Source organism: Chionomys nivalis, chromosome 19 (assembly GCF_950005125.1).
Source record: "Chionomys nivalis chromosome 19, mChiNiv1.1, whole genome shotgun sequence".
In the NCBI taxonomy this organism is placed as follows: Eukaryota; Metazoa; Chordata; class Mammalia; order Rodentia; family Cricetidae; genus Chionomys; species Chionomys nivalis.
The window spans coordinates 54,672,568-54,688,520 of NC_080104.1; the positions used below are offsets into that span (position 1 = coordinate 54,672,568).

The 15,953-nt window shown below is 48.2% G+C and overlaps 1 protein-coding gene across 13 annotated transcripts in view; it reads right to left on the reverse strand.

Annotated features, from left to right (window-relative positions):
- Pcbp3 (poly(rC) binding protein 3) overlaps window positions 1-15,953 on the reverse strand; it is a 191,498-nt gene that overhangs the window by 25,039 nt on the left and 150,506 nt on the right. For all 13 annotated transcript variants that reach the window (XM_057751296.1, XM_057751308.1, XM_057751306.1 and 10 more), the window contains 5 exons: window positions 11,133-11,287; window positions 9,976-9,999; window positions 8,943-8,975; window positions 8,259-8,375; window positions 1,086-1,217 (listed from right to left, as the gene is read on the reverse strand). In XM_057751296.1, the coding sequence (XP_057607279.1) occupies window positions 1,086-1,217; window positions 8,259-8,375; window positions 8,943-8,975; window positions 9,976-9,999; window positions 11,133-11,287 (461 nt within the window). The remainder of the gene's footprint in view (window positions 1-1,085; window positions 1,218-8,258; window positions 8,376-8,942; window positions 8,976-9,975; window positions 10,000-11,132; window positions 11,288-15,953) is intronic.

The window sequence follows — 15,953 nt, forward strand, 5'->3', positions numbered from 1 at the left end:
ACCACACACCTCCAACTCTCGGGGATGCATCCAGGGTGGGCTGCACCATGAAAATCCTTCATTTGGAACAGGGCCTTAGCTGGTCATCTTGCCACCCAAAGGTCACCTTCCTGTCTCCTCTCCTTCAACCCTGACTCTGCACACTTCTGAGGGAGCTATGACTTCCTGGAAAGTGCCACCGTCTCAGCCAGTGTGCCGGACAGGAGGCTCTGGATCTGTACAGGAATCTACAGAGAAACAGATAGGAGTGCTCTTTCCAACACCAGGAACTCTTCCTCCCTGGAAGCAGGTCACATGGAGGCCAGGAAGCCAGAGTCCTGCCTGCTCTTGATGTGTGCCTACCACATACCTCAAGTGACTACTCGGATTCACAGACCTCAGTGACAATGTTAGGAAGCCACACACATAGTGAACCTGGCATCTTCTAAGTCACAGAAGAGGACAGGAAGGAAATCAACAAGGGGTGGCTGCCCTCCTGCTTAAGAGAAGGGCTTGGGCCAGGCATGGTGGTGCACGCCTTTAATATCAGCACGCAGGAGGCAGAGATAGGTGGATCTCTGAGTCTGAGGACAGCCTGGTCTACAGATAGAATTCTAGGAGAGTCAGAGCTGTTACGGAGAAACCCTGTCTCAAAAAAAAAAAACAAAAAACAAAACAAAAAAAAAAAACGGGGGGCGGGGGGATGGGGGAGAAGGAGCAGGAGGACCTGGCCTCCCTTGAAGTAACATGTTTTCAATGTCAAACCCACATCAGGTTCAGGCTCCATTGGTGTCATCCCAGGAGGTAGTACCTGACTGATGGACAAAAGAGCATCTCTTAGCAGAGTGTGTCCAGAGCCACAGAACTTGGATGCTAAAACCTGTTTGTCCAGGGACTTCCACCCTCATCCTTGCTCTTGTCCTTGGCAAAGCAGGGCTACTCCTGGCACAAGTCACTGAGTGCACGTGTGAATGCGGCAAGGTTCTCCACATCCCGTTTTTCACTGGTGTTATGTTTGGAAACCCGTTTTGAGCCATCAGGCTGTGCAGTATCGGTGCATACACTTACAGATTGTTTGGGAGACATGCAATAAGGGTGGGCAATACCTCCCGGATTTCCTTGATCTTAGAGCCGCCTTTCCCGATCAGGGACCCACACTGGCTGGCAGGGACCACTAGTCGCAATGTCACTGGGGGCTTGCTGGTGGCAGGGCTGTTGCTCATGGAATTAATGATGTCCTAGGGAGGAGAAAACAGGCATGTTGGATTCATATTAGTGAGTACAGCAGTGTGGCTTGGGAACACTGAGGACGTGTAAGCAGCATCTCTGCCCCTACCTGTTTTTCCTGGACACTGGGAAGAACTCAAGGAGCCCTCTCCCACATAGTGAAGGAACTCAGTAAGAGAACCTGGCAACCATGGAACCTTCAAAGCCAGGCCAGGCTTAAAAGAAACAGGAGATATACGCCAGATGGCCATATGAGCCAACAACACACATTGATTCACAAGGCTGGGTGGTCAGGAGTCACAGGGGACTCAGGACAGGTCATAGGTTAAGAAGATACATGATCAGGTCTGACCTCAGCATGATGTCTACTGGGTATGGGGATGGCAGACAGATATGTAAGGCAGACTTGTCTGGGGCCAGTGGAGAGCAGGTGGGTGGGAGGGCACTCCCAAGGGACGTTACTAGCAGGTCAGATGGAATTGGTGAGTACAAGGCTTGTTTCCATGAAAACCCAGAGAAGCCTCTACATGAGGGAACCTGATAACAGGATGCAGCGTGATTTGGGGGAAAGCAACTGAGACCAACATACACGGCTATCCTGGAGAGCCACACCCAAACCTCTGGAGCGTGGGGCTAAATGGCCAGAATTTGACCTCATGTCTTTCTCCACTTCTAATTCTCAACTACCCAGAAAACAAAAATCCTCCCTTCTCCTGGGTGATCACCAGGGAGCCTTGCTTCTAGTGAGCCACTGTTCCTACCCAGACACTTTATCTGTTGCACGGGGGACAGTGGCTAACCCCCTGCTCCATCCAGCTCTGCACACACCACTTCAGCTTCATTTGGGGAGCTTGTTCCTATCTCTCCATTTCCTCTAGGCCTGGACTCAGCCTCTATCCAGACAGAGTACCCAGAGGCCCCTGTGCCTGCGGTTCAGCTCTGCATCTAGACCCACTCTCTTGGTACTGAGTTCTTCTGTTTGTCTCCAGCCTGGGGACTACTTTTGCTTGCTATTTTACGGTGAACTTGGGGCATGACCTTTTGTCCCTCTGGTGGCATTGGTGTGACTACTATGTGCTATGTTGTCCTTGACTGAAAAAGACTGGCTAGGATTTGTAAACACTAGAGAGAGATGCAAGACACAAATGAGGGCATTTTTAGGCTTGTGTCACCTGTTTAGCAAAACAAGGATGGATGGAATGAGAAGGTGAGACTCGTTCAAGCCTTCTGAACCTCTCAGTGGGTTTTATATGTTTCCTGTCTCCTGGGTTGAGGGTGCTTTAGCTACTATATGTGTGTTATAGGAGGTAACAAGGCATTTCCTTGCAGAAAGCTATAGCCATTAAAGTTGCTAAAAATGGCTTGGTTTTAGTTTGGGAGCATAGCAACTTTTATGCCAAATGTCAGGGCACACGCTTTGCAGGAGCCAGCACTTAAGAACTCTGGAGGTGGGTCCCCATTACTAACACTGCCTCCTTACCACAGTGCTCTGGGGAGCTAGAAGGATCACCGGAAATTAAAATTCCCAACACTTTCAGGGCTGAAGGTGTAGTTCAGTGACAGCATGTACTTAGAATGGGCGAGGGTCTCAGCTTGATCCCTGACATAAAACAAAAGTCAAGTTTCCAAGATGCCTTGAGATTCTTAGACCCAAGATAAACCAATTGTATGGCCATGCTGCCCACTACTTAGATACTTTCTTCCTGTAATTGGTCAGTCTGAGTTTAGGGATTCCGTGCTGATACCACATCTGCCCTGCTACAGGTAAAGGGGACAACATACTATGAGAGGCCTCAGATTGCCCTGTCTAACATCACCCGCTTAGGCTGCTTCCCAGGTACTTCTTTATAACCTCCCACCAGGAGGCGCTGTCTCCCCAAGAAAAGCGGCTCTGGAGCCTCACTGAAGGAGACAAATCAAACAAAAATGCAGCAATGAAACTCCAGGGAGCTTAATGCTTAAGCCTTCTTCACGTATCTCAGCTCAGACCACAATCCAATATTCCATATAGTAGAAAAGTTGCTCCAGAAGACCTCAGAGCAGTGACAAAGAGAAAGTGAGTCCACATCCCTGAATACAGGACAAGTTTAAAGCACTCTCTAAACTGTTTTGTAAATTACTGCCAGTTTCAATGATAAGGCCCACAAGTTTGCTGTAAGAATTCTTTTTAATGTCTATCATTAGGCATATGAAATTTTGGTTCCATAATTAGAAGCCACTGAACTTTCTCTTGCTATCTGAGCTGCCTTGAGAAAAAGGACTATCAGCTTTGTGTCTGCAGCAGCCACCCGCGCACATGGACACCTTCAGACACTGATGCCAGGGCCGGCCGCCCTGGCTCCTGAAGGAGCAGCCCCACCCAGGGCTGTCAGGATAGCTGTGGCAGAGCTTTTGCTATTGCAAGCCCTGAGAACTACTTGTAACCTGGCCAGAGGGGCTGCGCTCTCCCTGCGGAGGCAATATTCTATCACTAGTCAAGGCTGTGACTAGTCCCAAATACAAATCGGAGAGACAGTGACTGGTCCAAACAAGCTGCTGTGATTAGCCAAATGAGTGATTATGATTGGTCCAAACACTCCTTTTCAGGTTCTTAAGCTCAGACTTACGCAGGGACTCAGCCCTGGTGTTGAAACAGCAGGTCCAGTAAAGACATGTCATAGGTAGTCATCCTTGCTACCTTTAGTGGTGCATGCTAAGCTACTAATACAAAGAAAGAAGCAGCAAAGACAGAAAAGCGTGGTGGCAGTGGCAAAGATGGCAATGGGCACAGCTTGACAACTGGACAAATGCTGGCCTTCAGCTTTAGCTCTGGGGCTAGAAAAAGCAGCGGCTTGATTCCATGGGCTCCACGTGAACCCAGTCTCACCAACACCATTTGTACAACTCAGTAACTTTAGATCCAGTGACATGTGAACCTGACACAGATACCCTGCTCCCTGCCCAACAAAACACACAGACACAATACTCTTTGATGCTAAGCTCCTATACAGCCTTATTTGTGACAGGCACCTGGTTCCTGAGTCTTAGGTGCTGGTTTCTCTGTAACTACTGCTTGGCAGTTGAAGCAGTGGCCACTTGTGGAGGCCTGTGACTCCCCCATTGGCAGTGGCATCAGTGTAGGACCCTGCTTGCTTGCTGAGATCCTGTTCCCTGAGAAAGGGAAACCGATGACTAAGTGGCCCAACTGCACCCAGAGCGCAGTCCCTGACTAGCCCTCCAAGCACTCAGGTTCCAGAGCAGCCGCGTCCTGACTCCAAAACGCTGTCCCAGTGCACTGCCAAGTCTCGGCAGTAGTCACTGATAACTGGAGAAGCAGCTGAAGTTTGAGAAGGACTAGAGAAGGAAGAAGAAAGGAAGCATAAATGAGGAGGTGGGGAGTGGAGAGACAGAAATGGGGTCAGAGGGGCAAGCGTTAGAAGGAGCAAGAGAAGAGAACCGGCAGTCCAGAAAACTGCCAAGTCTTCAGGACCATGGGACCTCAGACCCCTGGCTGAGAACTGTACTGCTGACTCCTGCCAACAGTCAAAAGTCCTGACACCTGAAGCCGACATGGGGACTCGAACATTTGTAGGGTTGAACGTCCCAATACCTGTGGTCCATCACAGGAGGACTGCGTTAATAGAGCTAGTCACTAGTTTCTGCTTCCACCTGACTGCTGCCTCTGGTCACTGCTGTCAAGTGCTGAAGGACACAGAAGCTGCTGGAGGCCAGCGTCTAAAGCTTCTTTCCTACCTGCGATCTCTTCCCAGCTAAGGTCAAAGAACCCTGAGTACACTGATGACAACCTAGGGGGCTACACACTGCTTTTTCTGGCAGCAGTCGCTGGTGCTTGTTATCCATGTGGCTGGTTTTGTAGGCAGGAAAGATGAACGAATTGTAGGATCATGGAGGTTTCCATCGAACTTTCAAAGGGAAGTCTGGGAGCCCAGGCAGTATGTATTGGAGTTACGGTCTGCCTTAGTCATTTCTATTGCTGTAATAAACACCATGACCACAAGCAACTCAGGGAGGAAGGGTTTACTCCAATTTCTAAGGTCTCACTCTGAGGTCACACTCTGTCACTGAGGGAAGTCAAGGCAGGATCCTGGAGGCAGGAGCTGAAGCTGAGGCCATGGAGGAGCGCTGCTTACCAGTTTGCATGTCTTGCTCAGCCAGCCTGCTTTCTTACACAATGCAGGGCCACTTGCCCAGGGATGGCACCGCTCACAATGAGCTGGGCCCTCCCCCTCCAATCAAATGCCCCCCCCCCACTGGTCTACAGGCCAATATGATAGAGGCATTTTTTTTAGTTGAGGTTCCCATTTTCCAAATGACTTTCAGAAAAAGAGACGAGGAACAAAATAAAACCAAAATCAAAAATAAACCACCAACTAGTATACAGTCTTAGTTTTTTGTGACTTCCAGTATTTGTTACTCGTGCCTACCATAGTTAGCTTTGGATGCCAAGCATTATGACTACAAGATTTAATGCTTGCCCTGTTAGGATTGGGTTTTTTGTTTGTTTGTTTTTCGTGTATGTGTGTTTCCTTTGGTTCAATTCCCAATGTCCCCAGTTCCTTCCTTCTGGAATGGTTAGAATGGGAATGTCTACACTATGCCATTGTATCTCACATATCTAACTTGTTTTCATTTTTGTAATGGTGCACAGCACTTTTCCTTTGTCCTCTCTGAGACTCAGGCTTCTGATAAATGTAATAGTTATGACTTTGGGATCCATTTTATATTATAAAATGGATCTAAGCCTCTATGGGTTAAGTGTGAAACTTCATTGGTAACGTCCTCCAAACGTCCAAGTGTTAAGGGCCTAGCAGTCAGTTGACACTGTCGGGAGGCAGAAGACACCTAAGATGGGCCTTGTGGAGATTTTAGCTCATCAGAGGTATGCTGTTGTGGGATTCTGGCGGATCCCACAAGGTGGATGGTTTTCTATGCCATGTGTGCCTACTATAACATATGGCCCACTTCCACCAGAAGCCTAAAAGCAGGGGACCTGCCTTACCACAGGCTACAAACCCTACAACTGTGAGCTGAAATCAACCATTCTGCTTTCCGAGTGGATCACCAACAGAAAGCTGACTGGTGTATCTCTCTTCCTCTCTTTTCAAATGGCCCCAGTTGTCATTCACTCATAATATGCCGTCCTCGCTCACCTCTTTTCTTATTTTACGAAAACAGGATAGAACATACTTATTCTAATACCATTCTTAGATGACCCCAAATAGTAGCCATTACCCCCGCTCTCCTAGGCTACTACAATCCCAAGAGCATAGGATAAAAGTGGTGAATCTGGTTTTATCCAGTACGACACAGGGAACTACAACAATGGTGTTCCCACACAGTGACACAAACATCTGGCCTACATGGTCATCAATACCTTGGCTAGTTTGCCTTCCTTCTAAGAAAGCAATCATGACAGTTTGTCAATCAGGTAACCCTAAACCAACAGAAGAGACTGCAAATCTAAGTCGTGACGCTGCTGACAGCGCCTCATCCAGACTTGTCCTGAGCTCCCAAGTGCCTCTGCCAGACATCACTGACCCCATTTGTTTCCAGCTGATTCTCAGGAAAGGACCCTGAGACATGTCCGGATACGAACCCTTAACTCTTAAAATCCGCATGTTGGATACTTCAAGGCAAGGCCGGCCTAATCACTCAGTACTTAAGCTAGTCACTAGCCCACTGTCCTGAGAACCAACAGAGCAGAGTCTCCTCCACCCCCCACAACAGGCTTTGCAGGAGAAAAGGCTGCTTCAATCCTAACTGCTTCTGGCAGAAGTGACTAATGGCATCTGAGCCCCAGATGTTTGGTGGACTGTCCCCACCCATCGGCAGAAGCAGCACTAGATGGCAGCTTACTCTAGACTTCTTACAGGCTGGTCATGGGAGCATCTGTGCTGTTGTGACTGTGCCCTGCTATTCTAGGACCAACCAGCAGCTATACATCATCTCAAGGAGGGGCCTATCAGGTCTCGGATGTGGAATGCCACACTTCCTGGGTGGTTCTCTTGGCCTGGGTTGGGCATCAGAGCTCTTGGATCTAAAACACCTTTTGTGGACTGTAAAGAGCTTTTGTTTCTATCACGGTGGCCATGTGCTTTCTACTAGTACCCTACATGTTCTATGCGATCATGCACTCAGTATATTATAGTCATGACACGGAGCAAAAGGCCAAGGTGATCTTCAACACTGGTGGCCATGAAGGCAGCTGAGCCCTGCATAATGAACCTCTGCTCTTAAGTCTTTTTTCCTTGGCTAGCCTCTTGCAAGGGCACACGTCAAATTCAGCATGCAAACTAGTGATGGCCAGGCCACGGGTGCCATGAGAACGGCCCATACCGCTATAGCAGCTTCTCTGGCTTCAACCAGGATGATTAAAGCTTGGGTAGCCACCGTTTCCTTAATGCTTGCTCCCAATTCTAAGCCAGGGACCACCAAAGAGAGCAAATCCTCTTGCTCTCACGACTCTTACAGGAAGCCTGGCTGCCGGGGAGTTAGTCATCTCCAGTTCTCCTACCCATACCCATTCTTAGGGCGTACCTAAAATCTTCCCTGTGTCCAGTACACAATGCTCCCCTCCCCCAGTGACATGTGATGGAGACTGATATCTTTACAGCAAGCTCTGTATATATAATCCACTGTTACCATTTAGAGAGGTCTTTGCTTATACCCCCAAAGCCCAAAAAAATCTGACCACAGCCTCTCATTTATGACAAAAAAAAAAAAGATGCCAGTGATCACCATATGTGAATAAACATTAAATGGAAACACTGAAACATGAAGAGTAGCTCACTAGAGCACACAGAAGCATCACATATACCTGTGTGTGTGTGTACATCTCCCAACCTGAAAATCCACCTCTACTCCCTTTAGGACCCAGCTCTATAAACTCCCCAGGGAGGTGTGTAGCTGGACAGAAGCAGAGGTTGAAGGCAAAGAGAATTCTAAGGTAGTCTTGTCACAAAACAAGCCAGCTCCTGGGCCAAGTCAGGCAAACAGATGGATGGGCGGAGGCGGCTGGAACCGAGCCCACGCAGGCGCCAGCCGTGCCTTACCTCCTCAAACTTGTACGCTATCATAGCGAAGGCCTTGAAGATGGCATCCGTTGGGCCTGTGATGGTGACGATTCTCTCCGGGCAGTTTCCCTCCGAGATGTTGATCCTGGCGCCACTCTAAGGTGAGAGAGGAGGAAATGAGGCTGGCAGAAGATGAAAGCGTCTCTGGGCTAGCAGACAACTTAAAGCAGATACTAGTGCTGAGACAGGCTTGGAAACCTCATCCTAAACAGTGAAATCCTTGCCAGAAATCCCAGCAAATTGGAATTTTCAGGTTTTGTTGTTTTTAAAAATAGTCTCGTGTAACCAAGCTGGCCTTGAACTCCCTGTGAAGTGGGAGAGGACAATGGCACTGAGCTTGTGCTCTTTTGTCCCTGTCTCCTTGGGGCTGGGTCTACAGGTATGTGCCTCCATGCCCTACCAGACCTTGGTGCTGGGGTTACACGTATGTGCCACTATGCCCTACCAGAGTAGAATGTTAATTAGTAAGAGTCCCAGTGACTGCTAGGAAAACCTGTGCCCTCTGTAGTTGAACACTGCGCGTGGAGCATGGCAGACAGATTTCCCCTCCTTGCCTTGCATCCCTGGCACACAGGCAGGTCCATGAGAGCCACTAGCAGTGCCACCCCATCCCGGCCAACCTGACCTGGGGATAGGACGTCATCTAGAATAAAGCACACTCACCTCTTCACGCATCTTCTTCACCGTTTCTCCTTTCTGGAAATGGAGATACAGAGAAGGAAGTCTGTCACCACCAGGTGCACAGAGGGGACATGGGTCTAGCTCAGCCCAATCCTGGATGCTGTAAGCTGCTAGCATGGTGAGGGGCTGCCTGCCTCTGTCTCTAGTCTACTCCCGGTCCTTGCCTGCCCCTTTGAGTTAATTGGTCTCTTTGCTTGTTGGGCCACACAATCCTGGGGTACCTCAGAAGGAGAAACGAAGGCATGGGAAAGGAGGCATAGCCACCCAGTGGTATAGCTGGCCACTGGGAATTTGATCAGAATCAGGCCCGTTTTCATGACAGCACCACGAATATTGTACCAGGGTGGTCTATTGCCAGGAGATGCCCAGCAAGGGTTAAGGCTGGTTCAAATACCCTGCTCATGAGTGGTGATGCCCTGAGAAGCCCTTTCCAAAGAAATGTTAAGAAAGAGTTGAATCAGTGAGCAATTAGAAGCTTCCCTGTACAGGTGCAAGGTTACAGAGAAGACCAAATACAGCATGCTGAGAGGGCAGCGCCTGGTCCTCAGCTGCTCTCTCACACAGGCTTCTCATCGGTCCTTTTCCCATGGAAACCCCTCGTGCTTTAGTTATAAAGAGGAGTTACTAAGCTCCTGAAGGTCATTTTGATTACAGGACTACTGATCAGTGCAAGAATGGTGACACTTCCCGGGGTCTGAAACCCAGATGTATCAGCCACAGAGGTCATAAGAATAAGCTTCAAAGTGGTGACTGACCCTGCCAGCGCACAGGAAGAATGCTCCCCGCATGGTTCACCCAGAGCCAAGAAGAAGAGTCATGACACTGTTGTTTAGGTAAGGAGAGGGCATGAACAGGGCTGCCAGGGCAGAGCTCCTTGGGACCCTGACTTCCTCTAGCACAGTATGCCTGCCGGGGCTGTGAACCTGCTGGGGCCAGTCAGCACCAGCAGCTACTGCTGTCTTTGTCTATCACTTTATAGAGACCCCGAGAAAGGCAGAGTTCACTCAATAATTACCTTCCCAATGATGCTTCCAACTTCCTGTAGGAAAAAAAATCAAGAAAGATGATGTCAAGCACTGTGGGGCTGAGGCTTTAGAAAACAGTCTATCTGAATGAGGAGGATTTATGGTCTTTACAGAGTTGGGGTCGAACCAAGGCCTTGTGTGTACCAGACAGGCACTCTCTCACTGAGCCACAGGACAGCTGAAACTCTAGTGAAGAAGACTTGCCTTTGTTGGGCTGCCCAGCTCCTCTGTACCCAGTTGACCAGGGCTGATGAGGTACAGAGCTTAGCTTCATCAACAAACTGCCTGGCAGGAGGAAAATCACCCCCACACTTAAGGAAACCCTGCCACAGACGGATGGGAAATAACACCTCAACTCCTGTGATTTGCTTTACAATGTAGGACACCTGGAGAAGTCACTGGCACAGTCCCCATGACTCTGCCATTGTACTTCAATGCCTGCAGGGACCAGTGCTCCCAGCCTGTCTCAGCCCACAGGCCAGCTCCAGCAAGGTTCTATCATGGTGTGTCACTTGGGGCAGGGCCAGCCTGACTTCCCGCCAAGGGAAATAACTTCTTTCAAAGTCTGACCTGCTCTTCCCACTATAAGCAGGCCCTCAGCAATCCAGAGCTGCTGTGATCCAAGAGGAAGGTGTGGTCCGGGCTCAGGAAACAAGGAGGGAGTGCTCAGCTGCAGCCCTTCTGTCACAGGAACTAGGGCCAGTCTACCGTGTGGTGTGGGGGCGTGCTACGAGAAGGGAGGGGAGGATGCTCTCCACCACAGAAAAGGCATGTCTGAGTGCGAGAGGACATGCTTTCTGGGAAGCTGGATGTCCTAGAACTGTCACTGTAGTGGCCACCCTGGCAGGAAATCGTGCATAAAAGCTGGGAGTTAGATTTCTCAGGGTAGAAGCAGAGAACACAGGGCCAGCCTTGTCTTGTGGGGTGGGGAGGTGTGACGGCTGGCTATGCCGGACAGCACCCTCCTGCAGGATGTGGGCACTAGGGTACTGAGGTATAGGTGCCAGGTCAAGCAGTCTTGAGTAGCTCTAAGAAAGGTGTAATTTGTACCGCACATGCAACACCGCTGCAGTTTTGAGACTGTGTAGCACAAGGAATACAGAGCAAATCCCTGTCAGGCAGTGCCCTGGTTTCTGCCCCACATCACCTTTCCATGCATCAGCAGGCGGATGGTAAGGGTTACGTTCAGGCCACCTTCTGAGACCTTAGATTCCATCTTTCCTCCAAAGTGTAGCTCAGGGTGGTGGCTTAAGGTGCTGAGGGTGCTGTGAGGAAGGATGGATGGGGCCCAGATGGCGTCACCTGGAACAAGAAGGGACAGCTGTGACCACATGTACTCTTTTTTGGACCTGGAACCATGTTCTGGCCTCCAGGAGAGTGGTGTGCCACTGTCACCACCATAGGAGATGCGCAGAGTTGTGTCCTAACCATGTAACTCTGTAGACTCAGTTTCCTCCATCATGGCCTCTCAAATGCCAGGCAGCCTGAGAGCCCCTCTGCCTACAACTATCTAGAAGGCTCCTGTACTTGTGTCCCTTTATGCGCGGTTACTGGCAACCTTCCCCAGGATGAATGCAGTCTCTGGCTGCTGACCTGATGCTGTTCTCCCACAGAAGCTAAGATGCTCTGCCTGCACAGTGCTGGTCTGTGCCATTCACAGGCTTTATGTGGACGACCTCTAATGGTCAGTTTCACGGGATAAATTAAGGCTTCAGCTCATCTGCAGGCAAAGATTATAGGTACCAGAGTATTTGTGGGAAAGTGACATGATGACTTTGTGCCAATGTGGGCGAGCTGGGACCAGGCCTTCCTGGTGAGCCGCTCTCGTCTCTCATCACTGAGTTCTCCACAATGATGGACCAGTACTTACGAAGCAGCAAGCAAGCAATAGGATGGTTTGCCCCCATCAGGGAAATATCAACAGTGCTAGCTAGGCTAGGGCATACACCAGGGAGGTCTAGGACTGACGGTGGAGGCTGGGGGAGTGGCTGGGGAAGGAGTGGCTCAGATAAGGTTTCTAGAAGCAAGAGACACAAGCTATCCATTCTCAGGAGATGCTCTGGAGCTGGCGAGCATGCTAAGAGAAGACAAATCAGGAATGTAGGACCTCAGCTCTACAGGAGGTCGGGCTCTCTGGGAGCTGATGTGGCTGCTTGCTGTTCTGGGTAAAACGCACAGCAGATGAGAAGTTCTGCTGGCCAGGACATTTCCACAGGCCCCGAGGAATGCTGAACCCCGGCTAGAGCTCACAAAGAAGGCTCTCAGAAGGAAACAAGCATCTGGGCTCAGGAGATTGATGCAACACCAAATAACACATGTCCACGCTGACAGCCTGTGACAAGCCAAGCCAAGCCCTCTTATGGAAAGCCCTGTTTCAACTAAGGTTGATTTGCAAGGGCCATAAACTGGATCACATTGTGGCTAGTCTGGGGCATCTCCTACCCATCATGGGGACAGCAGGGCCCTGTGGCTGTCTGTTACATAAATGTTTCCAGCTCAGGAAGGAGAAAGTAGGTCAGTGCCTGCCCCTGGTGCTTTCGACTCCAGGCTGTCAGGAGTGATCAGTCACTTGGGCCAGTGCCTTTCTGCATCAGAGGAGAGGACAGACACAGACAGACAGACAGATAGACAGATACACACACACACCCCACAGTGGGGGGGAGTAACAAAAACTCTCTGGGAGTGAAGACCCGTCCTGTAGAACAAGCGAGGTTTTTTGGGTCTCTCAGGCTTGGAGATGGAAGTGTCAAGCTGAAGCCCTGCAGAGGTCTGCAGGAAGCAGTAAGTGTGACGACACCCTGAAGCGGCATCTCCTATCCAGTCAAACTCTCCTGAAAGCAGGGCCCAGCTGTAGGCACCTCCTGCCCTCCATCAGGAAGCACTCAGACCTTAGGGACAACAAGTTCTGGCTCATGGTGTCAGGGGCAGGCTGTGGGAAGCAGGAAGGAACCATGCTGTTCTGCAAAGCCAGGGGGATCATCAAGGGAGTAGGAGTTTCTGTCTGCCTAGATGACCACAGATGCCCGGGGAAAACCTACACCTTCCCACCAGGACACAGGAGAAACAAACTGAGAAGGAAGGCCAAGGGCTACAGCCTCAGCCCTTAACACCCGAATGCTCAGGTTTCAACGGAAATTACCTGTCGTGCCAAGACCTATGGAGATTTCAAAGTATATGAAGGGCAATCAGCCAAAGCCAATCCCAAGATGACAGAGACATTAACATCAGATGACATCTGTGAGTCAGCCATCATAACAGTGATCCTATGAACAACCAGGCCTATTCTTCGTGTGTGGTGGTGGTGTGTGTACATGTGTGTATGCATTGTGCATACGGAGGCCATTGGGTGTCTCCTCTGTCACTCTATATTGTTCCTTTGAGGCAGGGTCTCTGGAACTTGTGTTCTTTTAGCAGGTCAGGTGTCCAGCAAGCCCCAGAGATCCCCCTCCCTCAGGGCCAGGTTTCCCTCAGGGCCAGGTTTGCAGGCAGCTTCCGTTGGTGTTGAAACCGAAACTTGGGTCCTCAATGCTTGCACAGCACTCTTACCTGTCAAGCCATTGGCTCAGCAGAGAAACAAAATTCTTATTAAATTAATGAAAGACATAAAGAAGGGGCACCGTGGATGTAAGAAGGCAGTGACGGGATAGGAGTAGGCGGCAAAGTCCGTGGGCCAGACGACGGAACAGCAGAGATGCAGATGGACAGGCAGGGCTGAGGTGGAAAGGTTGCTACATAAGAACTGTGGGTCCAGAAAAGTAGACTTGCGGAAGATGCAACTCCAGGATGAAGGAAAACCAAGAAATGGCTGCCAGCGGCTCCACTCCAGGAGCACAGCTTGGGAGAAGTTTCCTTCACAGTGGTAGGAGGAGCTAACCAACCCAGCAGGGGAAAGGTGGTAAGGGAAAGGGGGTAGCTAGGCACGATCAACTTACACATACACATTCCCCATGGACGCGTGGGGAATGCCACTTGTTTGTAGAATATGTGCTAATAATCGTCATTTTGAAAAAGAGAACTTTTAAATAAGAGTAAATACCATAGGCCTCTGTTTCTTGTGTCTAAAATGATTTCTGATGGCTAGCTAAAGTAAAAATTACTGCACTGTCTTATATGAACAGTATATTAGGGCAGGATAAAAGAAGGCAAGCTTTCTACCTTCCCTTCAAATTGATAAAATGTCATGAATTATTAACAAATCAAAATGGAATTTTTAAGAAAGCTTTAATAACTCCCAGGAAGACGAGAGGAAACCCAAAAGTCAGATAAAAGGATAAACAGAAAACTAAAAATGAAATGACAAGTTTGAGTCCTAACATTTCAATAACGGCATGAATTTACATGCGATGTAAATAGTGTAATTTAGAAAATGAGAGTAGACTAGAAACATCCAGTCCTACACTGCAAACAGGAAACTGACCACAGTGAGTAGTTGCTAGGGAAACTGAGTATCCATATGCTGAAGAGTAACATTGGGTTCGTATCACACACACACACACACACACCAACAAAAGCAATGGATGTTAGAGAGTTAAATGTAAGATCTGAAACTAGAAAATCACTAGAGGAAAAATTCTGTGCTGTTGGTTTGGGCAATAATTTTTTTTTAATGATCCCCAAAGCATAGGAAACAAAAGCAAAACTAGATAACAAGATTAAATTAATCTGAAAAGTCTTTACTCAACAAAGGAAACAATTAGCAGACAGGAGAGAATATCTATAAACCAAACCTCTGATATGGGCTAATATCTAACATATGGAGTACATTTTATAAGAAAGTAGGTAAGGAAGTTGGCAAGCACTTCAGTAGACATTTCTCAATCTAAGGAAAATAAGAGTTAGGGACATGCAAATGAAAAAAAAAAACACAATGAAATGTCACTTCAAGCCTTTCAGAGTGGCTGTCATCAAGAGACTAAAATAATGGTAATGAGGAAATGGGAACTCTGGACCCAACTGGTAGAACTGTAAATATTCTACCAGCCGGGTGGTGGTGGTGCACACCTTTAATCCCAGCACTCAGGAAGCAGAGGCAGAGATCTCTAAGTTTGAGGCCAGCCTGGTCTACAAGAGCTAGTTCCAAGACAGGCTCCAAAGCCACAGAGAAACCCTGTCTTGAAAAACAAGCAACAACAACAAACCCCCTGAAAACAAAAAACTGTACATATTCTACCATTGTGAAAAACAGTATGGAAATTCTTCCAAAAATCAAACCAGAACCACTACAGGACATGGCAACTGCACTCTGGCATAGATCTAAGGGAAATGAAATTTATATGTCAGATATCTGTACACCATATTCACTGCAGTACCATTCCCAAGGCTATAATCAACCTACAGTATAATTGTGGATGAATAAGAAAATCATTATACATATACACAGTGAAATACTAATCTGCCATAAAAACATGTCATTCGGTCCAACATGGATGATCCTGCAAGACATTGTGTAAAGTGAAACAAAGCAGGCACAGAAGGATAAATACTGCACAAACACACTCAAATGTGGAATCTTAAAAAGTTGAACTTGAATCAGAGAACAGACGGGTGAAGTGGAGTTTGGAGAGTTCTGGTTAAAGGGTATAAAGTTTCTGTTAGGAGGAAGGCTTGCTAACCATGTATCTTATAGCATGGTCATTAGAGTTCACAATTTCATACTCTTGAGAATCACTGACTTATAGTGAATGATCTCACCACAAAAAGTAAGTATATGAGGTGATGGCTATATTAATTTGCTTGACTGAGTCACTTTGTACACAGAAAACACTGATAAATAGAACTTAGCAATACATGAAAATAATTATACATGGTATAATAGGATTTGGAAATGAACTAGTGCAAGCTACCAGATTAACAGAAGAAATATAGTCCTGTCAATATAAGAAAAAAATATTTAACACATTTCAGTTTCAGTACCCATACAAGGTTTTTAAAATGACAAAGTCTAAGGACAACTACCAAAGGCCAAACT